The 24,032-nt window shown below is 41.2% G+C and overlaps 1 protein-coding gene across 1 annotated transcript in view; it reads right to left on the reverse strand.

Moving 5' to 3' along the window:
* LOC117530861 (protocadherin-15-like) overlaps window positions 1–24,032 on the reverse strand; it is a 520,141-nt gene that overhangs the window by 150,734 nt on the left and 345,375 nt on the right. The window contains 1 exon segment of the mRNA XM_034193803.1: window positions 12,034–12,146. Coding sequence (XP_034049694.1) covers window positions 12,034–12,146 — 113 coding nt within the window.

Below are 24,032 nucleotides of genomic sequence, written 5' to 3' on the forward strand. Positions count from 1 at the left end.
GGGTTTTCTATGTCAACAACATTTTATTGAGTCTTAAAGTAAGTAAATATGAAATTGGTCAGTGGATCCTTAATACATAAATAAACATAAATAGACATAAATAAACTCTACATGGTGGATCCATGATCTCTGGACATAAACAGAAAGAAACAAAATCTGTAGTTTTTGTCAAAAGCATTTCCATTCAGACATTATTGGCAAGAATGTCTTTCCATACCTCTGAGCTGAGCTGTTGCAGCTCGCTGTGCTGCACGTCATGTAAGTCATAAAGAATGCAGGACGTCTCATTTTGGGAGGAAAAAACATTTTAGTCGATTGAAGTTTATTGTCTGTATTACAGCATTTGGAAAGAGGTGTCATTTTATTTAAAGCGACGATTTGTTTTGAAGTTATTTATTCTGACCAGACTCTGTCTCGGCAGAGAGGAGCGCAGCGTTTGGAGCTGTGCCAACAGAACGGAAGACGATTCTCATTTCTTGACTGTAACAAGACAAGAGTCCCAGTTAGTGACTCCACACAAAATTGACCCACGATTGACATATTTCAATGGCTTTGAGAGGGGTTATTGCTCACAGGGAGTCGTTTTGACCGTTGGGGTTTTTACGTAATTATTGTATGGCCTTGCCTTACAATATAAAGCGCCTTGGGGCAACTGTTTGTTGTGATTTGGCGCTATATAAATAAAATTGATTGATTGATTGATTGAATGGCTAAAATGTATGACCTACTACTTAAATTGATCAGATGTATCAACCAACACCAAGCTGCTCATTTGTTCAATTGTCGTTAGAATTGTAGTCACCTTCCACCTGGGCAGCAAGGTGGAAGGTGACATTCGAACCATTAAAATGTAAGGCAATGACTATTTCCAGGAAAAGGAATCCAACCAGACTCGACCTACTGTTTGGTAGCACAACTCTGGTGGAGATGAATGAGCTGGAGATTCTAGGTATTGCAATCGACAGCAAAATGACCTGGAAGAAGCATGTCTCCAACATCGCATCGAAAGCTGGGCAGAAACTCAGGGCCCTATGGAGAGTAGCTAACAAACTGGACAAGACAGGTAGAGCAACTGTTAACAAGGTCCAAGTTAGAAGTGTAATGGAGTATGCATCACTATCTTGGATGAGTGCTAGCCCGACGACACTTGGATTGCTTGACTCCATTCAGAGGAAGGTGCTTCGAGTTATTTAACATCACAACCCTCCATCAAAGATGTCAAGTGGCAGCAGCTACAGTTCTCTATAAAATGCACACCAGCATATGTCCAACGGACATTCGTGCTCTACTTCCTCAGCCATATGTTGTTAGGAGAGCCACCCGTACCAGTCTGTCAATGCCTTGCCATGCCCTTGCAGTACCTGTATCAAGAACCATCTCTACTGGCTGGACTTTCATCCATGCAGCAGTACATGTCTGGAACAGCTTGCCAGGTGACATAGTTGGCAACTTCACTGAAAATGGTGTTATGACCTTCAAAAGTAGAGTGCACCAGCATCTTATGTCTCTCATCTGAGGCTTCGCCCCCTCACTTCAGCTTTCCTCTTGCTGTGAACCACTGATTAGGCCATGGAGATATCTACCATAGTGCAATGCTGCCTATGGTAGTGCTTGAAATTATTCATTCTTCATGGGCTATTGTTCACTTAAAAAAAATGTGTAAATTATGTTTCTGCAGCAAGATGTGACATTTATATAGAATCCTTCCTTTTTATTCCATGTCTTTTTTCTGATTTGAAATGATGATAGACTCTTTTATAACTCATGGTGTAGCTTGTGGATTCCTAATCATAAAACACTTCCTACATTAGAAATGTGCTGCAAAAGCACTCATCTTTGGGTTGTTATTCCTCTTATGGGCAGAAAAAAGGGACCAGACTCTTATAAAGATAATAACTGAAATCAAGGGCTTGTTTTTTTTTTGGCCTGGTGGCAGATCAGGATCAACCGCGCGACTTCATGTCTGCTGCCTATAATTCTTGAACAGAGCACGTTCGGCACACTGGCTCTGAAATGTGATGGATGCAACTTGATTCATCTAAATCGCTTGTCATGGTGTCATGCGTTATCTCGCTTCTTGTAATGATGCAAGACAAAGCAATGTGCTGCCATCTTTGATCCCACAGTTTGTCTCGATTATAAACAAAGCTTTGACGTTTAAAAGCGTTTTGGTTCTTAATGCCATTGCATTTTCTAATTAGATTCATTAACAAAGTAGCAGACCGTGATGCATTCTGACGGCACGACACACACGCACAAGAATTCTTACAGATGTATGTGTTGGAGGGGTTCAGAGATTCTGGTTATCTTTGAAAAGACAATATTTTCTTTCTGTGCACTTAACCTCATGCTGATAATTGCCAGTGGCTACTGATAAATATGCGTGTTCATGTGGCACACAGCGCATACTAATTCTGCAGGTGCAAGGGCAAGTCTACAGTGAGAGTGACAATAAGATATTCTGAACAGAGCTGATTTTTTATGCTACGGAACTTTGTAGTGTGAACTAATGCAAACTGTCCACAGATCTACAGCTTTGGGATTGTATGTTTCAGATCATGACAGGACACATTAAACTTTACCTTAAACCAAAATCTGCATTTCATTCAACTGTGAAATCAGCTACAACTTGGACATCTAAGGATTAGTACTTCTAAAATATCACAAAACATGCAAGCAGCTGTTGAGCGTGCAGTAAAACGTCCATCTTTTAATGTAGATATTCTTCTTGTTTTGGTAGCTCCCAAAGCAGCAGCTCACCTCTTCATTTACTAGTTAACATGAGATTCCATCTGTAGACACTTGACACAATCTAAACCTCTGACGGCAACAAAGTAAAGTGTGTTAAACACAAGTCTGACGTAACGCGTCACATGATAAATCTCCTTCTGGACGCAAACAAAGAAAATACATGTTTTTCTGTGCACTCGGTGGTTCTGGTGGCACAGTGTAAACAGTGAAAGAATACCACAGTGTTGTGAGCCCATGTGCACCAATCAACCTGAAACTTCGCCAGATTTGTCTTTCTATAGGTTTCCGACTAATGGCAAAGTAAAAAGTAGAGTAGAGTAAGGTAAATAACCATGACTATATTAGACAGGTTACTGCCAAGTGGACCCAACAGACAATGTTAATGTCACCGCAAAAGTATAGTGGGGCAAAAAAGTATTTAGTTAGACCCTGATTATGCAAGTTCTCCTACTTAGAAAGATGAGAGAGGTCTGTAATTTACATCATAGGTACACTTCAACTATGAGAGACAACATGAGAAAAAAAAAAACAGGGAATCACACTGTAGGATTTTTAAAGAATTTATTTGTAAATTATGGTGGAATATAAGTATTTGGTCAATAACAAAAGTTCAACTCAGTACTTTGCAACATAACCTTTGTTGGCAATGACAGAAGTCAAACGTTTCCTGTAAGTCTTCACCAGGTTTGCACACACTGTAGCTGGTATTTAGAGCAGTGATGTTTTGGGGCTGTCGCTGGGCAACACGGACTTTCAATTCTCTCAACATATTTTCTATGGGGTTGAGGTCTGGAGACTGGCACGGCCACTCTAGGACCTTGAAATGCTTTATACGGAATCACTCCTTCGTTGCCTGAGTGGTGTGTTTGGGATCATCGTCATGCTGGAAGACCCAGCCACGTTGCATCTTCAATGCTCTCACTGATGGAAGGAGGTTTTGGCTTAAAATCTCACGATTCATGGCCACGTTCATTCTTCCCTTAACACAGATCAGTCGTCCTGTCCCCTTTGCAGAAAAACACTACTACTGCTACTGTAGATTCACTCTTCCCAGCCTGGTGTACATCTACAATTTTCTTCCTGGTGTCCTTTGACAGCTCTTTGGTCTTGGCCATGGTTGAGTTTGGACTCTGAATGTTTGAGGCTGTGGACAGGTGTCTTTTATACAGATAACGAGTTCAAACAGGTGCCTTTAATACAGGTAACAGGTGGAGGACAGAAGAGCTTCTTATAGAAGAAGTTACAGGTCTGTGAGAGCCAGAAATCTTGCTTGTTTGTGGGTGACCAAATAGTTATTTTCCACCATAATTTACAAATAAATTCTTTAGAAATGTTACAATGTAATTTTCTGGATTTTTTTTTTTTCTCATTTTGTCTCTCATAGTTGAAGTATACCTATGTTGAAAATTACAGACCTCTCTCATCTTTCTAAGTAGGAGAACTTGCACAATCAGGGGCTGACTAAATACTTTTTTGCCCCACTGTAATTAATTTAGATCAGTGATTACAAGTGGGACAGGTAGCATTAAGAATCTATAAATTATTTGTTATTCAGTTCACATTGTGCCGGAGCTAGCTGGTGGTCGGAGATACCAGCTCTGACCACTTACCATGAAGAAGACACATTTGTTTTTGTCTCGCGAATGCTCCGCTGAGGAAATTAGATTATTCTGATTATTTACCCACCTGAAAAAAATTTGGAGTGATATTTACTTGAAAAAACCTAGGCAAGTTTTTACAAGGAGAATCCTTAAGCAAATTGTACTTGCATATATTAGTTTATCTAAAAGAATAACTCAAGTAACATTTACTAGCAATTATCAACTGAATATTTTCATTGAATTTTACTCTGTCTTTATTTATAAAGACAGACTGACAACAAATATGACAAAAGTAAGCACTTTTATGCACTTTTTGAGGCATTTTGTGAATGCAGAAACACATGGTCCCATGTTATTAAACAAACGCACCCTCGAGCATGGTTCACTGTGGAAAACGAGGTTAGCAGTGGGTCACATTCCATCGATTTAGCCAGACTCACATCAATTATGAGTAAAGTACATACTTTTATGCATTTTTTGTGGTTTCTTGGGGCATTTTGTGAAGGCAGAAATGCGTGCCGACCTCAAAACACGCTTCTGTGACATAAACCTAATGAACCCTCTCTTCTTCTGTGGCCTTTAATGGCAGCCTGCATCCTGTACCATTTGCAACATTTACAGACATCACCGGACCAGAATCAAATTAATTCAAGCCCTTTTTAACCTGTTCTGGTGCACAAGAAAATATGTTTGTCAACATAAGCAAAGTGACCGGCTCAGCCATTGCAGTAAAAAAACCCACGTGTGCAGTTTGTTTGGGTCCAGGAAGAGATATAGCACGTGACACATTATGTCATGGCATTTAACCGGATAGAGCTCTGTTTGGCCTATGTTACAAACTGAACCAGACATAAAAGTGTAGCGCCTTTAGTTTTTTTTAAGATTTAAGTCATAAAATTTTTTTCTTTGGCACCACTATAATTTTATTTATTAGCCTTTAACTGGGGGATTGACAATATGACATTGACAACATGACCAAAATTCATGTTGTCTGGAAACAATTTATATATACAAGGTCTGTTATTTTTTGCAAAAACCTGATGGATTTGAATCACGTGTGCTTGCATCAGCCAACCTTGAACCTTCATGCGCATGCGTGAACTTTTTCATGCCTGTCGATTGTGTCAGTTGCTGCCAAGCAGCCTTTGTGTGAGGACGTGTGTAGTACTCTCGTCGGATTTTCATTGCAAGGAAAATGGCGGAACGACTGGAGCAGCACTGCATCAAATTTTGCCAGAAACTGGGCGACAGCCAGGTGGAAACCATTCGGAAGATTCAGACGATGACGATGCTATGGGCATCACACAGATTAAGGAGTGGTACAACCGGTTTAAAGACATCTGCACAACAGTGGAGAGCGCGCCGTGCTCCAGTCGGCCATCAACATGCTGAAATGACCAGATCATTTACAAAGTGAACGCTGTGGTGATGCGGGACCGTCGTGTGACTATCCAAGAAATTGTGGAAGAGGTGGACATCAGTACTTTTTCGGCACATTCCACTGTGACAGAAGGCAAAATTTGATGCAGTAGCGCTGCTCCAGTCATTCCGCCATTGTCCTTGCAATGAAAATCCGCCGAGAGCACAACACACATCCTCACACAAAGGCTGCTTGGCAGCAACTGATGCAATTGACAGGTGTGAAAAAGTTCACGCATGCGCATGAAGGTTCAAGGTTGGCTGATGCAAGCACACGTGATTGAAATCCATCAGGTTTTTGCAAAAAATAAAAAGGTCCGATACTTTTCTAACAGACCTTGTATTCATATATGAATTGTTTATATATATATATATTCATTCATATTTATATATTTAAAAAAAAAAATGGACAACCTTGACCTTCAGCTGCAACACATATGGACTATGATAGCAATCAGAGATATCCTAGATCACACGGGGGGCTTCCCTCGACTTGCGAGGGATGCCAGGAAGTACATGCCAACAGCCAATCAGAGTAGAGAGGCATAGAGATGTCAACTGGCTGCTCCCTCGAACAAAATATACCAAGATGGCGGAAAACACTCCGAAACAGCTAATTTCTGTATAAATCTAATGTTTATCATATATTTTGTAAAAGTTAGCAAGAAATAAACACTTCTAAATATAAAAGCACTGTTTTTGTAAGCAGATAACACCTCTGAAATGATTTACAAAACTTCTTATGTTAGCGTGCATGCCCCATGTATGCGCATCACGCAAGGTCAAATGTAACTTCAAGTAATTTCAAAACCACGTGCATATTGGCATATTGCACATGCACATGCTTATTCATTATGGAATTCCCTCCAGGTACAGTAAATATGTTCTCCTCATTAAAATTAGCTGTAATTTTGCAACACATTTCAAAAATACACCTACATTATAATGCTTGGATTTCAGTCAAAACTACATTTTGTCAGTTTTGTTAAATTTGAAAGGCTGTACAGCTTCAAAAGTGCAATGATAAGAGGCAGACTAAGAAGAGGTTCAGCTAAGATTAGGAAAAGGTATGATCCACTTTTGAGATATCTCATATCATATTACCAGATTTTCCAAGCATGAACACCGAAAATACACTGTAACTAGTGTGTTGCTCGTGGATAGCCACAGGCTCTAGATAAGATAGTGTTAATAAAATAGGTAGCTGCCATTTTTCAAGGTTGGAAATAAATTATGTAAAGTTTCTTTAATGAGTTCAAACGGCGTATGAGTCCACAATGTTTTTAGAACCTTAGACCTCAACAATTTTTAAAAGAAGAACTCAACCCTTTTAGTCCCTGTTAATTACGTGATTTTTAATGTTAATTTACTGTCGTAATGCATTTAGAAATTGTTTTGGTACACACCATTATTATTATTATTATCATTATTATTATTATCATCATCACTATTATGATTCCGGATAAAGCGGAAGAGAAAATGGATCATCACTATTATTATTATTATTTTATTTCATTTTTACTTGTATTTTTGTTATTTTATTTTTAAATGGATGACAATGGAAATACGTGATTTCACTGTCTTGTGTCAACCATGTATTTTTAACGTATTTACAATTATATTTCAGTTGTGTTTAAGGATGGGTCTCGAAAACCGGTTTCTCTTAAGAATCGATAAGAAATTATTCGATTTCTGTGATTTCTTCATTAACCCCCTTTAAAGCCATTTAAAGATGTCAATCGTGAGTCACCTTTGTGCTTATTCAAGTCACTAAGTAGGAATCTTCCTCCATTCCAAATCGGATTACATGAATTATGAAGAAATGCAAACAGTATGCCACCCTATGGTAAATCTGCATGGAGTTGACAGTACCTGTGCAAGAAGGAGAAGAGTGAGGAAAGCCACCAAGACACCCAGACAACCACAAAGGAGTTATAGGCCTTTGTGGATGTGATTGGAGAAATTGTGCACAGTGAAAATTTTGCACAATTTTTTTAAAACTATATATATATATATATATATATATATATATACATTTTTAATAAATTTTCTATGCCACCATTATAATTTTATTCCTTACCATTGAGATAACAGATTCATAATATGATATTTCCAATATAAATAAAATTCATGCTGTTTGGAAACAATTTAGAATTTCAACCCCCGAGGGGGAGAAATTCACACGATCAGATGCTATGACCAACATCTTGTAGATTTGGAAGTGATTTACAAGAAATCTTATGTATGTTAATGTAAGATGGGTGATGGGTAATTTCAAAACCTCACGCATGTGCACACGCGCTTCCTCCTGCAGTTAGTCTGCATGACGGTGATGATGGAAAAGACAATATTCACTATGGAATTTCCCCCCACATTAATATGTCCTCTTCATTACAATGAGCAGCAATTTTGCAACATGTTACACAAATAAACCTACATGATAATGCTTGGATTTTGATAGAAACTAAATTTTCCCGTTTTGTGAAATTTGAAAGGCCCTATTGCTTTAAGGTAAAATACAATTTCTGAAAAAGAAACAATCCCAAATTAATAAAGCTGGAACTGTGGAGGGGGAAAAAAAAATAAGAGTTTAAATGTGAAATAGTAATTATAATAATAATGCCCAGATGGAAAAGCTGTTTTCCATGACCACATTTTTTTCCCATGACAGGAATCAATATCAGGCTCACCAATGGTTTGGAGGCTGCTTGCTGCACCCACACAAAAATCAGTAAGCCGTATAGTCGTGCTCTTAAAACCACACTACAGTGCTTAGTTTTAATTCAATAAAGCTGCTGTAATTAATTCAAAGCTGATCCACGCTGTCCTGTGAATACAGCATGGAATTAACACAGGAAAAAGCATGTGCACAATGAATTATATTCACATCCACAACAACATTCTTTGTTTTCAAAAAAATTTGTCAAAACACAAGTGGATATAAATGTCGAAACATAAAATGAATGCACGCGCAATGGGAGCTGTGGTTAACAAATCTAAAAACATAAATGCACAAATTAAAAAAATGTGCACACACACACACACACACACGCCTGCCCTTTTAGCTGGAAGCTATGATACATATTCATAAATGCAGCATTACATAGGTGGCTGACATCTCTCTCTTGCCTCTAACCCTTTTCCTAAAAATAGAAATGTTTTATACTGTGATAAAAACAAAACAAGCCTTAACATTTGAAAATTTGAATAAAAAATTTTGAATAAAAATGATGTGTTGGGTTTCTTCAATTAAAGCGAATGTCAAAGGTGATTTTTTTTTTGTGACACTGAATGGTGTTGTCAGACAGGCAGGTGAGTGACAGATGCGTGATGCGTAACACGCTGCTGCACAGCGGATTGGAGAACGCAGAGGTGCATTACGGGCAAAAACCCTTAAAGGTACTCCGCAAGTGCAAAATGTTTGAACATGTGAGAAAGATGAGATAAAGAATGAAAACCCAAAGAAAATGTGAACACAGATAAACAGAAACTTCTCACAAGACTGCCCCACAGATGCTTAGAGCGAACTTTGGAGTGGGCATATTCATGTCCATTCTTGAATTTTAAAGTGTCCCTGCCACGCTATGACGTTTTTACATATTCTTGAAGAATAAAAAAAGCTTTTTCCACATGTTGTCTTTGTTTTTTTTTACCATAATATTACACTGAACAAGTATTTAGACATTTTTTTACTCATCTGAGAATTTGAATTTACCGAATTGACCTACTTTTTCGCTGCGACGGATGTGACGTCATTCGAGTAGCTGTCTCGCAGCGCTGCTCTGTTTACCAACATGGCAGACATGGACAGCGAAGGCATAGTGCGCGATTATAGCGAAGATTTTAGTGACATATCGATTGTTTTTGAAGAAGATGAGGAAGTTTCTGATGAAGATATTAATGGCGTAAATAATGAGCGGCTCCAAACCGTGTATGTTCCAGCTGAACGCAACAGAAAGATGTGAAGCTGCAGCTGTCAGCTGACAACAACAGCTTTGAGGAGGACGACACAGAATGGTTTGTTCACTCACCACTTTCTTATAAATGATCATTTATTCCTGACACGGTGTGTTTTATAAGTCAGTTTCTTGTTCACCTCCAAGATTGTCTGAGACCAGCCACTCGGACAGCTGCTGAAACAATCGGTTTGCATAACCAAAGAATTTCTGCACAAACTGTCAGAAACCGTCTCAGGGAAGCTCATCTGCATGCTCGTTGTCCTCATCGGGGTCTCGACCTGACTCCAGTTCGTCGTCACAACTTCGCACAGCCATTGAAGAGGAGTGGACCAACATTCCACAGGCCACAATTGACAACCTGATCAACTCTATGCGAAGGAGATGTGTTGCACTGCATGAAGCAAATGGTGGTCACACCACATACTGACTGGTATCCCCCCCCCCCCCAATAAAACAAAACTGCACCTTTCAGAGTGGCCTTTTATTGTGGACAGTCTAAGGCACACCTGTGCACTAATCATGGTGTCTAATCAGCATCTTGGTATGGCACACCTGTGAGGTGGGATGGATTATCTCAGCAAAGGAGAAGTGCTCACTATCACAGATTTAGACTGGTTTGTGAACAATATTTGAGGGAAATGGTGATATTGTGTATGTGGAAAAAGTTTTAGATCTTTGAGTTCATCTCATACAAAATGGGAGCAAAACCAAAAGTGTTGCGTTTATATTTTTGTTGAGTATATTTGTATATTTTTATATAGCATGATAAAATGAATAAAAATACAATTTCACATAAGTTTCACATTGTTTCATTCAAATAAGAAGTGTTTTACAATTTGTTAAAAAAACATTTTATTCAGTCTATATGAGTGACAGCAAAAGAGGTTCTTCAGATCTGCAAAACACCAAACCGACCAGAAATCCATGCTTTTAACACAAAACGAACAATTGTTTTGCTATGCCGCCCCAGTAGACGTTAGAATTTGGAATGAGCCTTTCAAATATACATGTTGCACCGCCATGTTTATACAGTAATCTATAAGGGACATTCGGGGACTTTCGGGGAATCCGTGGCTGCTCCGTAGTGCATAGTCTGCTGGTTACTCATGCACACTAACAACTTTGAGAACCCCCATTTTGGATCGTTACAAGAGAAGACAAGAGAGCATGAATTCCTGTTACCAAAGATGCAAAGTGAAACAAAACGGGTGATCGGTGACAGCATAATCCAATCTGTACCCTAACTGTTACATGACACTAAATCCTACACGTGGTGCTGTAGCTTTAAAGCAGGGGAAGTCATGAAGGACCGAGTGGTGCAGGTTTTTCTTGCTACCGATGGCCTCACAGAAGATTGGAACTTTGAATTGAAGGGAGGAACTTACCAGTAAAACCACCAGCAGTGCCATTAAAAGTGTTGTTTTTTTATGTCCAGTCAGTGGCAGATTGAAATTAGGAGAGTTGTGATGTGACAAATTGAGGAGGGAGTGAGGTTTTGTTGACACAGATGACGCGAATGAAATTATCAGATTACAAATTTCAGATTTTCTTGTTCATGTTTGTTCACCTGAGCCACACTCCAACATTTGTTTAGGCTTGTTTCTTCACCTGCTCATGCTGATATTCTCAGAAACCAAAAATGATATCAGTAGGGCCCCAAAAGCACATGGTACCTTGCATCCTTACATTTAAAAAGAAAAACGAGGGTCCATATTTGACCATGACTTTGGCGTTGCACTTTAAAAACTGTAAAGTTCACCTTTGTTGACCATAAATCAACCATTAATTGAGCTACAGTGAACAAACAAAAACCACAAAGCAGAACCACATAAAACAGAAAGTTTTCCACAGTGTAGGTGTGTTGACTGTTCTTTTCTTTTATACAGTTGTGTTATTCAAAATTTTCTATTAACAGAAATCCATTAATTTCCAGGTCACAAGTAAATCCTTTTGGCAGAACTGGAGAAAATGTCTTATCTTCCAAAATAAACTTAAGTTTGAGTTTTCTGGTGTTTTTGAATGTGTGAATATATGATGTCCATTATTGGATACCTGCCTTCCTACGTTAAGATATTGAGTCCAAAACGTGTATGGGTGGAGTATAATTGATTGTTTAACACTAAAGTCTGAAGTTGTAATGTTATTTTATTAATGATTTACTGCTTCTGCACAACAGCTTCTTAAACGCATTACTTCCCATGGGATGGGTTTCAGTTCCACAAATCCAGTATTTATGAATTTCATGTTCTAATCATTATGTGTCGGAGAAAAAACACAGTGCATAAATATGAAATTGTCTGTACCTGTATTCCTCCTGAGTAAACACAGGAATGACAGACGGCTGCAGGACTGTGATCTCGACGAGAGTCGTGTTCTGCTTTGTAGGCTCACCATCGTCATAGGCCACCACCACCAACTGTCAAACAAACACACAGCAGTGAAGAACAAAGAACTTAAGGGTAAAAACATGCCTACTGTTAAGAACTTGACAGCCATCACGTCTGTGTCTTGTGGTTGTTTCAGGCTGTCGTTGTGCTTAACACTATTGTGAGATGCACTACCCCTGTCAAACGCAAGGGCTGCATCATATTAGAGGCCTTAAGATCAAAGGGACAGTGAAAGGAAGGGCAAAGAACGAGACAATATTCAGGTCGAACAACAACAAAATGAAAATGGCAAAAAAAGGGAGAAATTATCAGTGCCCAATTTACAGTTGTGGAGGCCTCTACAGTACGCGCAACCTAACATAACACATTAGTAACAGAACTCGAAAATGAAATTTTGCTTAAAAACATTTTATTATATACAAACACACATACCACTTACAAAACCTAAATCAAAACTCTTCTAGCTTTACATTTAGAAAAATTACATTTGGACAAAATTGTTTACCAGTTGGCGTAGTAATAGAACATTGGGGAATACCGACTTCCGGTTGAGATTATACTCAATGAATAAGACCAGAAGCTATTACTGTTTTGAAGCTATTACGGTGAAACTGTTACATTTGGTGTAACTTGCAAGATGTAATATTGCGAATTGGTAATGTCATCGACACAGTCGACGACACCGATTTGACGGTTTGTCATAGTAATAATTTTTTGGTGGAGGCCCCCTATTTGTGGAGGCCCATGGGCAACTGCCCACCATGCCCCTATGGTTAATCGGGTCCTGGAAATTATGTAACGTTTGCTAAAAGTTTGTTCCCATGTAGTTTTGTGGTGACACTACATCAGAAAAATGGAAATGGACTGAATTTATATAGCGCCTTTCCATCTACATCAGAAGCTCAAAGTGCTTTACACAGTAATGCCTCACATTCACCCACACACACACCGATGTCAGGGCGCTATCACTCAAGGCGCTCATGACACACTGGGAGCAACTTGGGGATTAAGGACCTTGCCCAAGGGCCCTTAGTGATTTTCCAGCTAGACGGGGTTTTGAACCGAGAATCCTCTGGTGTGAAGCGCAGTACTTAACCACTACACCATCACCTCCCCTTTTGTTGGATTACTAACCAAAGCATTAGCTTCGCTGGCAGATAATCCACAAACTAGCTGAAGTTACCACGAGCTCTTCACTTTGATTAGATGAATTTAGCTTCAGGTTGGTGTTTTGGCTCTGAAACCATAAAATTACATTAATAAATAAATAAAATATCTAAACAGCTGATATTTTAATATGTAGTAGTAGTAGTAGTAGTACTCAGGTCAGGTAGCAAGCATCAGACTTTACTTATGACGTAGTAGCGGCTGCCTAGAGTGCACTTTATTTACAATCCGAATGGGCCAACGTGCACCGTGTGCCAGTTAAAGTGTGTGTTTTTTCAATTAAATTGTACCTGCTGTGTACTGTATGTCAGAGCATTGTAGTGATATGACATGCTATCAGCTTTTATCAACATTCACTTGAGTCTCATGAATGTCACAAATTGCTCTATGAGAATTAATGATGACAACATGCACACAATGCAACGCAACTCACTACACCTTAAATAAAGTGACATGAAATATACAAAGACGTGGCTAAAATTCATCTCTGTTACCTGTGCGTAGAACTGGTAACTCAGCAACTCATACATAAGGCTGACCGTGTGTGTGTGTTCACGCACATATGTTTTCAACCTAAGGGCCCCAGTGACTTGGTGCCCCCAGTCACCATAGTAAGTTTGGTGTGGATGCTTAATTATTGTGGCTGTGCATAGCGAACACACACACACACACACACACACACACACACACACACACACACACACACACACACACACACACACACACACACACACATATACAGTCAGCTTCATATATTAGTATGAGTGATGCCTTGCTTTTTTTGTGGTGTACAGTAGTTCTGAGGGAGCACCCGCCAATTTTGTTGTACCCCTGTACAATGACAAAGACTCTCTCACTCTCACACTCATCTTCAACCGCTTAGTCTAATCAAGGGTCGCAGGGGGCTGGAGCCTATCCCAGCAGTCATACAGCGTGAGGCAGGGTACACCCAGGATGCCAGTCTGTCACAGGGCCACAAACAGACAAACAAACACAACCACACCCACTCGCACACCTACGGACAATTTAAAGATTCCAATCCATCTAACCCCCATGTCTGGTTTCCTCCAAGCGGTTTCCTCCCAGAGGAAACCCACGCAAACACGGGGAGAACATGCAAACTCCACACAGAAAGGCCACAGGCGGGAATTGAACCCATGACCTTCTCGCTGTGAGGCAACAGTGCTAACCACTAAGCCACTGTGCTGCCCAAAAAATAAAGAATATTCTATTCTATTCCATCTCCTCAATGTGATGCTTGTTGCCACTCTGTTTATGCTGATCGGATTTGTGTACAAGCTCCAACAGGAACAAATACAAAATTTTAGGATTTTTACAAAAATGTTTTTGACCATTAAACTTCATTTAAAAAGTTAGTGGAACAAAACTTTCTGGATTGTAATTGATCTGCTCATGGCTTTCAAAATGAGCAGAAAGCTAATCCACTAATGAAACAGGTTCACTAAATCAGCCATTCGCCGATTAGATGAACTGTACCCACAACCTACCCTATCGTGGTTAAACATATATGTGTTGCAGCTGTACATAAGATAAGCAGTAGATAGCAATATTTTGCCTTGTCTCCTTTTTGAAATCTTATGTCTTCATGCTACATGCTTCATGCACCTACTGACAATGGATAGAACTCTTGCAATGCCACACAACAACCTCATCTCACAGCAAATTTGTGATGGCATCATGAAGAGTGATTTAATATATTAGTTCATGATACTGTCAAAAATGTGGATTTTCATAATGTGTCACAAAAAATAAATCATGATGGTATCAGAAAATTTGGTGTTACATGGCGCGTTTGGTATTTGAGTTAAACATAGTGAGCAAAGGGTGACTGTATCACGAAAATGTAATACATTTCGTGACGGTATCACAAATAAAATAACAAGAGTGCTCTGATAATATCCCTCGCTTGCAAATGCTGCTTTGGTACAAGTGCATGCTGCATTATGATAACATTTCAAGGACTTGTACCAATTTTCACGAACATTGTCCTAAATATGTGAGCAGTTGATTTCAGAATGTAGGTACCAACTCATGAAATTGGCAGCATCTAGGTTTGTTATTCAAGGGCCATAACTTTGCCAAAAGGTGTCAGTCTTGTACAATATTACAATATGCAGTATAACAAGGATTGTACCAAGTTACAGTATATGAAATTCCACCTACAACTGTGACAGGAGTTGATTTCAGAATGCAAGCACCAAATCATGAAACTGATTGAGTCTAGCTTTGTTAAGCTAACTTGAATGATATTAAAATAAACAAGGAACAAGGAATTGTACCAAGTTTCCCAAAATTCCTACAACTCCAATTCCATTGAAGTTGGGACATTGTGTAAAATGTAAATAAAAACAGAATACTTTGATTTGAAAATCCTCTTCAACCTATATTCAGTTGAATAATTATTCATAAAGACAAGATATTTAATGTTTAAACTGATAGACTTTGTTATTTTTGTGGAAATATTTGCTCATATTGAAATGGATGCCTGCAACACATTTCAAAAAAGTTGGGACAGGGGCAACAAAAGACTGGGAAAGTTGATGAATGCTCAAACAACACCTAATTGGAAACAGGTGAGTGTCATGATTAGGTATAAAAGGAGCATCCCCAAAAGGCTCAGCTGTTCATAAGCAAAGATAGGGCGAAGATCACCACTTTGTGAACAACTGCATGAAAAAATAGTCCAACAGTTTAAGAACAATGTTTCTCAATGTTCAACTGCAAGAAATTTAGGGATTCCATCATCTACAGTTCATAATATAATCAGTAGATTCAGAGAATCCGGAGAACTTTCTACACGTAAGGCCGAAAACCAACATTGAATGCCTGGCAAGACTGAAAACCCTGTGACCTTCGATCCCTCATGTGGCACTGCATTAAAAATTGACATTATTGTGTAAAGGATCTTACCACGTGGGCTCAGGAACACTTCAGAAAACCATTGTCAGTTAACACAGTTCATTGCTACATCTACAAGTGCAAATTAAAACTGTACCATGCAAAGCCTTCTCTGGGCTCGAGCTCATTTGAAATGGACAGACGGAAAGTGGAAAAGTGTGCTGTGGTCTGAGTCCACATTTCAAATTGTTTTTCGAAATCATGGACATTGTGTTCTCCAGACAAAAGAGGAAAAAGACAATCCAGATTGCTACCAGCGCAAAGTTCAAAAGCCAGCATCTGTGATGGTATGGAGGTGTGTTAGTGCCCATGGCATGGGCAACTTACACGTCTGTGATGGCACCATCAATGCTGAAAGGTACATCCAGGTTTTGGAGCAACACATGCTGCCATCCAAGCAACGTCTTTTTCAGGGACGTCCCTGCTTATTCCAGCACAACAATGCCAAGCCACATTCTGCACGAGTTACAACAGCGTGGCTTTGTAGTAAAAGAGTGCAGGTACTAGACTGGCCTGCCTGCAGTCCAGACCTGTCGCCCATTGAAAATGTGTGGCACATTATGAAGCGCAACATACGAAAACGGAGACCCCGGACTGTTGAACAACTGAAGTCGTACATCAAGCAAGAATGGGAAAGAATTCCACCTACAAAGCTTCAACAATTTGTGTCCTCAGTTCCCAAATGCTTATTGAGTGTTGTTAGAAGGAAAGGTGATGTAACACAGCGGTAAACATACCATTGTCCCAGCTTTTTTGAAACGTGTTGCAGGTATCCATTTCAGTGAGCAAATATTTACACAAAAACAATAAAGTTTATCAGTTTGAACATTAAATATCTTGTCCATCCATCCATCCATCCATCCATCCATCCATCCATCCATCCATTTTCTTCCGCTTTATCCGGAGTCAGGTCGCGTGGACAGCAGCTCAAGCAAAGCCGCCCAGACCTCCCGATCCACGCACACCTCCCCCAGCTCCTCCGGGGGAACCCCAAGGCGTTCCCAAGCTAGCCGAGAGATGTAATCCCTCCAGCGTGTCCTGGGTCTTCCCCGGGGCCTCCTCCCAATGGGATGTGCCTGGAACACCTCTCCAGCGAGGCGTCCAGGGGGCATCTGGAAAAGACACCAGAGCCACTTCAACTGACTCCTTTCAACATGGAGGAGCAGCAGCTTGACTCCAAGCTCCTCCCGAGTGACCGAGCTCCTCACCCTATCTCTAACGGACCGCCCAGCCACCCAGACTAAGGGCAGTTCAGAACCTCCATGACCAGTAAAAAATCAATGACTGAGACGTCATCCGGTATGGCGGAGCCGGGGCCCCACCCTGGAGCCAGGTCTGGGGTTGGGGCTCACGCGCGAGCGCCTGGTGGTCAGGCCTTAGCCGATGGGGCCCGGCCGGGCTCAGCCCGAAAAAGCGACATAGGCCCGCCGTCCTGTGGGTTCACCACCTGCAGAGGGGGCCATGGGGGTTGGGTGCAGAAAGGATTGGGTGGCAGTCGAGGGCCGGTGGCCAGGCAGCCCGGTACATGCTCACAGCCCCTGGCTGTTGGGACGTGGAATGTGTTGTCTTTGTGGTGTATTGAATTGAATATAGGTTGAAGAGGATTTGCAAATCATTGTATTCTGTTTTTCTTTACATTTTACACAATGCCCCAACATTGGAATTGGGGCTGTACAAAAAAATGAGAGGAGTTGATTTCAGAATGCTGGCACCAACTCATGAAACTGGCAGTGTCTAGGTTTGTTAACTAACGGCTATACCTCTGCCAAAATGTGTCAGTCTTCTTCAATATGACAATATGCATATGATCAACCAATGACGAGGATTTGTATCAAGTTACAGTATATGAAATTCCACCTACAAGTGTGACAGGTGCACCCAAGCATGAAACTGATTAAGTCTAGCTTTTTAATCAAGGTCTGTAACACTGGTAAAATGAGCCTAACATGAAGGATATTAAAATATGCGTATTACCAACCAATAACAAGGAATTATACCAGGTTTCCCAAAATTCCTACAAAAAATATGAGAGGAGTTGATTTCCGAATGCTGGCACCAACTCATGAAACTGGCAGTGTCTAGATTTGTTAACTAAGGGCCATAACTCTGCCAAAATGTGTCAATCATGTACAATATGCATATTATCAACCAATGACAAGGATTTGTACCAAGTTACATGAAATTCCATGTAAAAGTGTGAGAGGAGTCCCAATCTGACACTGACCTTATACTGCATCCAAAAAGCATTCACAGCGCTTCACTTTTTCCACATTTTGTTGTTACAGCCTTATTCCAAAATGGAGTAAATTAATTTTTCCCCTCAAAATTCTACTCACAACACCCAACGAAAAGACATGAAAAAAGTTTTTTTTTTGTTTTTTTTGCAAATTTATTAAAAATAAAAAACTAAGAAATCACATACGCAAGTATTCACACCCTTTGCTCAGTACTTTGTTGATGCAACTTTCACAGCAATTACAGCCTCGAGAGAGTAAGCTGAGCGACCTTATGTCAAAAACTGATTTATGGCCCTGTCAGCCAATCAGAATCGAAGCCCCGCCCTACCCCCGCCCCATTATGATGTCACAGCCAATCAGAATCGATTATGTCACTATGTCCCGCCCCTAACCACGCCCCTAGCCCCGCCTCCAAGCCCAGCCCTTGGCTCCTCCCCTAGCCCCGCCCCTGGCTCCTGCCATAGCCCCACCCCCAAGCTCCGACCCTAGCCCCTCCCCTAACCCTGCCCCAAGCTCCACCCTTAACCCCGCCCCTAGCACCTCCCCTAACCCCGCCCCAAGCTCCGCCTCCAAGCCCTACATCCCCTCCCACCCGGGTCTAATATTTTAATGTCATTTTATTTCATGAATTAAAGAACGATTAAAAAAATACCTAGATCTTTTTTAATGTATTAAAGAATTAACTAATTCTGAAATAATTAATCATAAATCAGTGTCTAATATTTAATACCCCTTTAATATTTTTTAATTCTTAAATTAAAGCGCGTCCTTTTATGGTTTTTAATGCCTCAATTAAAGGATTTAAAAAATACCCGTATCTTTTGCACAATTATGGGAGGTTTTCTTCAATTTAGTGATTAAACACGAATATTTTAATACCCCTTTAATATTTTTTAATTCTTAAATTAATGCGTCTCCTTTTCTGTTTTTTAATTCTTAAATTAAAGAAGGGTTAAAAATAACCGTCTCTCGGCTGTAACGGCTGTAAGTCTTTGCAGCAAGACGGTCAAATACCCACGTATAGAGCTCCTCACGGAAACATGACCCCACGGCTGTAATACCTGTTGCAGACGCTAGCTGTGTGCGTGTGTGTCTGTCTGGGGGTGTGTGTGCGTGTGTGTGTGCGTGTGTTTCGGAGGTGTGTGTGTGTGTGTGCATGTGTGTGTTTCGGAGCGCTGTGTGTGTGTGTGTGTGTGTGTGCGTGCGTGTGTGTGTTTCGGAGGTGTGTGTGTGTGTGTTTCGGAGGTGTGTGTGTGTGTGTGTGTGACCTGCGCAGCGGGGGTGTCACGCCGGATGGTCTTTTATAACATAGTAGAGAAGCTTGAATCTTTGGCTTGAATGTTTTATTACACCCAATTTCCTGATGACGGGGCGTTCGCTGGACTTGTTTGAAGACGGAAAAACAAAGCTTATTCTTAGTCACAATAGATGCAGTTTCTTTTAAGATATTACCCGGTCGATCAGGGGCTGCGGGACACCCACTGATCGGAGATGCCGCCCGAGGTGATGAAGGCGGTAAAAACAAAGTTTCTTCTCAGTCACGTCCCCCTGTGGGAAGGAGTCACCGCTCATTTCCACTATGACTGGTGAATAGTGAAGGCGTCTGGACCCCGCGATGGGTATAAAATAGAATTAATTTGCGGTAAAAAAAAAAATCCCCTGGTCCTGAAAAACCATGTTGTTTAATTAAGTTTTCTCGTCTTCGAGCAGAGTGCGAAAACCACATCAGCTTTCAGGGTAAGTGATTTAAGTAATCTATTTTGATAGAAATGACTGTTTTTAAATGATGCACGCGGTCTGAAACTGTGTCTTTTTTAGACAAAACCGCGCAGACGCTCCAGTGTGCGTTCGGACCCGGCCTCGGTAATATATTTGAAATATTACAGAATATCTGCTTGCGAGGGTGCTGCTTTTTATTTATTTATTTATTTTAATTCTAGAAATCAAGTCAGAGCCCCCTGAAGAAGTTCGAAGGCTGGAAGCCCCGACTTCACCACGCAGATGTAAGTACACCGACTGAAATTAAATCACGGTTAAAACTCTGGAATAACCCGATTTTTTCTGTTACAGCCCGTGGAGAAGCGGGTCAGCGGCAGAGAACCGTAAAACGATCCACGGATTTACACGGTAAGGAATCGGAGTTTATGTATTTATTTATTTTAAATATTTAATAACTAACGTTTTTCTCTTTTTTTTCAGCACGTGGTGGACGGAGATCGTCTATTTTCCACAGAGATGCAAGGCTCGAAGATATTCTGAGCTGAATTAATCTCATCTCGCAACTTTTTTTGAAAATGTGTATTCTGTTTTTTTCGTATTCCGATGGAATGGGAGAATTCATTTTGAAGAGGTATATTAATTGATTTTCTTGAGGTAGATTCATCCTGGTATGGATTTTAAAAGATGGAAGGAGAGAATTCAGGTCGGGAAAATAACTTCGGATGTGTATCGGATTTAAACGCTTCAATAATCGACTAACATCGAGTCCGGAGAGAGACTTTTAAGCCGTGTTCGTTTAACACCTCTAAATGATGCTCTTAACAATTTGGCGGCTGAACGAGAATTGGAAGAAATTAACCCCTAATCATTTCTGCGATTAACGCGATGAATTCGACGGTCCAGTCTGATACTGAAGAGCCCCCTGACGCCCCGCACACCACGCCTCCAGACAAGTTCGGTCCCGCGGCGTTGAACCAGGTACGTCTGACTCCTCTAAATAACGTTGTAAACCTCCTCGCGTGTGAAGTTAATCCTCACGTCCAATCCGCGGTGGATGAATTAAATCAAATGCCTAACGACGCGCGCATTTTTTCACCTTGAAGAAGTCCCTCCCCGCACAATGCGCATGGAGAAGAAATTTTAAACAGAGCTCATTTAACCCCGATAAACGCGGCAATCTCTGTTTTGATGGAAGGCGGGGATGATGCACGACCGGGGTCCAGCTGACACTCTCCCATGACGGGCGGTGGGACTGCTAACATCATCAGGAGACCGGCTTTTAACAATATCAAAATCAGGCAGCCTCTAAATTTCCACCGCGTCGCTGAAATTCCCGACTACGCGGAATTTTATCGTAACGTTGTTGGGACTCTTCAGAACTCGGTCGAAAAGGCTTTAACACACGCCAGGGCCGGGGACTTTATCCAAATGGAGATTCGTGGGGACTCAGTCTACAACGAGGCTGCTTTGATCAGCTCATATAACGACGCAGGCGATGTGACGGGCTTCCAAAATCTGCTAGAACAATTGATACAATCGAATTCCAACGTTTTATCCGACGAGTCTCTGGAATTAGTGGTCCAAGTCATCCGCAACCAGAACGGCGCAGGGAAGCGCAGAATAGATGACCTCCTCCATCACGAGGTTCTGAGGAAAAAATCCAAATGCCTTAATATCGTGTATAATCCTGACAACAGTTTATGTTTCGCGATAAACCTCGTTCAATTATTGAATCCTCATCTGACTACGCACGAGGCGGAGCAGTGCGGGCTGGCATTACAAATTAGCGTTGGATTAACGGCTGCTACGCCGGTATCTTTAGAGCAGGTGGGAAAATTTGAAAACGTTCTAGGTTGTAAAATTGTGGTGTTTTTCAGAGCTGAAGGGGAGAGAAAGCTGACAAAATTCCAAACAGGAATACCGGCGCAGCAGAAAACTCTTTTCGTTTTTCTGTTTAATAATCATTTTTACGGAATCACCGATTTAAAGAGATTTTTGGGAGTGAGATATGTATGTGAGTTTTGCTTTGAGGGGTACAATAACCCCGCCTCCCATAACTGTCCGTCATATTGTAAAATTTGTGAATCCACGCAGTGTTACGAGAAAAATAACCCGGTATTCTGAAGAGAATGTAACAAGAAGTGTCGCTCGCCTGCCTGTCACAGCCTGCATAAACAACCGAAGTATCGTCCTTCCGCCGGTAAGTTCGTTAATGTGTGTGATAACAGAAAAAAATGCCCTCGATGTAAACGCGAGTATTACGTAGCATTTTCTAAAAACAGCGCTCCGCATGTGTGTAAGCATAAGAGGTGTCATATATGCGGCGAGGCTCTCCAGGAGCCGGGCGAGGGTCACCTCTGCTATATGACGCCGGTCAAAGCTGAAGAGACGCATTCAGAGAAATATGTTTTTTATGACTTTGAAACGTATGTCGATAATAACGGGGAACACGTGCCGTTTTACGTCAGCGCTGTAACAAAGATGGGTGATTTTTGGAGCGCATGACCTCAACGTATTGGCTTTGCTCGATGGACAGCTGGGTCCTGGGGACGGTGAATAAATCATTCGGGGGAATTATTTTGCAAAAGAGACATTGTTTAAGAGAAAATATCCCCGGACAACCTCCTCTTCTTATGCTTCCTTGGAACTGTTCTGCTTTTTCCGGGAGTCTTTCGCTTTTTAACCGTTTTGATCCGTTTCCCCGGGGGGCATTTCCGGGGCCTTCTTGAGAGCACCATGATCCCTGACCCCCGCTGCTGCTCGGGTTCCTGACTGCATCCGGCCCTCTCAACAACACGGCTCACTACGTCAGAAGCGATGCTTCGAGCTGCGTTTTTCAGGTAAGGTTTGGCGATCGTGTATCCTTGTTTAATCAGCGGCGACACAAATTTGAACAGTTTCGAAAATATGTTCCTGAGCCCGCGCCCCTACATAACAGGAGCGCCGTGGAAGCCGTGAAGGCCGTTCCCAACTTGATTTTCATAGTAAGGCACAAATCTATAAATGTCGGCTTTGTGGGCTGCCCCGGCCATTTTTTTATCCCGCCGGTTTAAAATGTAATGTCACAACCACTTTACCGTATCTGAAATTCACCGGTCGATCTTGATCACTTTTGATTTCGATGCGTATCGTCTCAATATGTCTTTTGGAGACCGGGATGTAATAAGCAGGGTTGAATTTCTTTGTAATTATTTCCCCAAAACGACCTCCAATTTCGAACGCTCGGAGGAGAAGAGCAAAAGCGTCGCCCACCGCCTGAGGCTGTACAACGTCTGTATAACAGAACAGGTGATACATGCCCGCTTTTATATCGGGGTAGCGGGGAGAGCTCGTGACCCCGGGTCCGCATCTCAGCCATTGATTAGGCTGTATCCCCAGCATGTACGCCGTCGGGGCTTCAAAATATACCTGGCAGGTACCATCTCCTTCCCACAGAAACTTTTTCTGGATATCGTCATATTTTAAAGTCAGCTTCGGATCTATAGTCTTCAAACGAGGGTTTAGCCGCACTGCAATAACCTCAAAGTTATCGTAATATCCCGTGTCAAAAAATTGCGAGTGAATGGCGAGTTTGTTCTTAGGCGGTAAGCCCGTAATTTTCTTCACCTGAAACGTACAGCAAGGCTTTTCCGGGATATTTAACCAGGTGTGTGGATAAGAAATTTCCGTCAGCGCCACATCCCAGTCACCCTCTAGATCCAGGTGTGGAGCCAAGTCCACCTGGTAGCATGAAATTGTGTTGTCCGGGAATACTTTTAGGCTGGCGTTTGAAGGCAGAGTCATATAAAATCCGTGTTTCAGTTCCCGATCCATTTCTCATATGTTGGTTGAAGATAGATGTTCTCATATTTATACGGCCATCAGCTGGTGGAC

The sequence above is a fragment of the Thalassophryne amazonica genome, chromosome 18 (assembly GCF_902500255.1).
Source record: "Thalassophryne amazonica chromosome 18, fThaAma1.1, whole genome shotgun sequence".
Classification (NCBI taxonomy): domain Eukaryota; kingdom Metazoa; phylum Chordata; class Actinopteri; order Batrachoidiformes; family Batrachoididae; genus Thalassophryne; species Thalassophryne amazonica.